Source organism: Metopolophium dirhodum, chromosome 8, assembly GCF_019925205.1.
Source record: "Metopolophium dirhodum isolate CAU chromosome 8, ASM1992520v1, whole genome shotgun sequence".
Classification (NCBI taxonomy): Eukaryota; Metazoa; Arthropoda; class Insecta; order Hemiptera; family Aphididae; genus Metopolophium; species Metopolophium dirhodum.
Window position 1 is genome coordinate 7,961,311 of NC_083567.1, and position 1,772 is coordinate 7,963,082.

General features: G+C 48.3%; 1 protein-coding gene across 1 annotated transcript; it reads left to right on the forward strand.

Annotated features, from left to right (window-relative positions):
- Nucleotides 1-214: 214 nt before the first annotated feature.
- Nucleotides 215-1,772, forward strand: LOC132950354 (uncharacterized). The gene is made up of 4 exons (XM_061021771.1): nt 215-377; nt 498-669; nt 767-1,077; nt 1,462-1,772. The coding sequence occupies exons 1-3, from the start codon at nt 288-290 to the stop codon at nt 1,075-1,077; spliced, it is 573 nt and encodes a 190-aa protein (XP_060877754.1). The 5' UTR covers nt 215-287; the 3' UTR covers nt 1,462-1,772.

Sequence of the window (1,772 nt, forward strand, 5' to 3'; positions counted from 1 at the left end):
CGTCGATAGTAATTTCACCAGCCCGAGACACACAGAAGTAGGTACATCGGGGCCCCGATTAATATTCAGCCGCGCTCCGGACAGCTATAGCTGTCGAAAACGTGATTAAACGGGGGACATCCTATACGCGTCTCGTACGTATCCCCCCCCTAACTCTAGCGACAGTTTTCGGACACGGGGTTCCTGGTATATAACCCAAGGACGCGGACGACCAGACACCACACTCGCACCACCACAGTCGGTAGTCGCACATACTTACAAACACACACTGTAAGCACACCCACGCCATGGCTCGTTTCTCGTGTTTGCTCCTGTCCGCCGCCGCACTGATAGCCGTCACGTACGGATCGCCGCTGACCAACGACAGACAGCTACAGGTATACTTACCTAAGACCACGAGCGCGGCGATCGGATCGCACGTTTACGGACACGATGGACCGACACGACGTTTTTATTATATTTTTTTTTTTTTTTTGATCGTCCCTATCTGTTTACAGGATGGCAACAACGGAGAAGATCTGGGAATCACGGAACAACTGCAGGAGCTCATCGAGAAGCGCGACGTGTCCGTGGAACTCGGAGGCGCCACCGTCACCCTGTCGCCCAGGAACCTGGAAGAGAACGAACTCGGTCTGACCCTGAGACTTCCCAGCTCCGCCGAGCCAAGAAGTGAGTACAACTGCAGTCGTATACGACCACCGATACAATAACCGCGATTTCACGTTACACTTTCGTACTGACGACGCGCCCACCCATCTCGTTCCAGGCAAACGCCATAAGCTCAAGAAGATCCTCATGCCCATCATGGTGTTCGTCATGCTCAAGGCGCTCACACTGATCCCGCTCGCCATCGGCGTGTTGGGCTTGAAGGCATGGAACGCGCTGCAATTGTCGTTCTTCTCGTTCGTCATATCCATCGGTCTGGCCATCTTCCAGCTGGTAAAGAAGGCTTCCGAGTCACCACCATCTCTGACCACCCACGACGCCGGAATCTATGGCGCCCCACCAGCGCACTACGCCAGGAGCGTCCAAGAACACGCTCAACAGTTGGCCTACGGTTCCAACCAAGTCAGATAGGTACGAAACTCGATCATTTAACGATAATAATAAATTACATGCGTAGGCCATCCCGTGCCCTTAAGCCGTTCATTCGTACTGCACTCGTGACGACAGAGATGCCGTTTTACTGTTTCAGCACACCTGCAGTGCGGATATGTATTGCAATATGATAATTATCGCAAACGACTTTTTGATGTTATAACTTAATGATGATAAATTACATACACCCCCCCCCCCCCCTCCCAACCAGAATCCGTGTACTTACTCGTACGCTGCACTTGTGCACAGGACGACGGGCGGTGTCGTTCGACCTGCAGTGCATACAGTATTGCAATATTGTAAAGATTATTGCAATTAATAACTTTTTTATATTCACGATCGTGTTTTTCACATCTGTTTTAGACGTTTTCCGAATACGCTGACACGACTTGCATCGCGACTCGTGTGGGTGTGTGAGAGAGTGTGTGCGAGCGGCTCATGTCATCCCATCGCTGCAGCTGCATCTTCAGCACGTCAATTATACCGAGAACAACATTTATTTATTTCGACTATTTATTATTATTATTATTATTATTATTATTTTATTATTACGAAACACGAATGGTTGTAAATACATTATATTTAATGTCCTTATTGTTTGTAAATCCGGTTACTGCAGACCCTATTATTGCTTCCGATTGAAAAATATATTATAGTATATTTTATTAATCTAA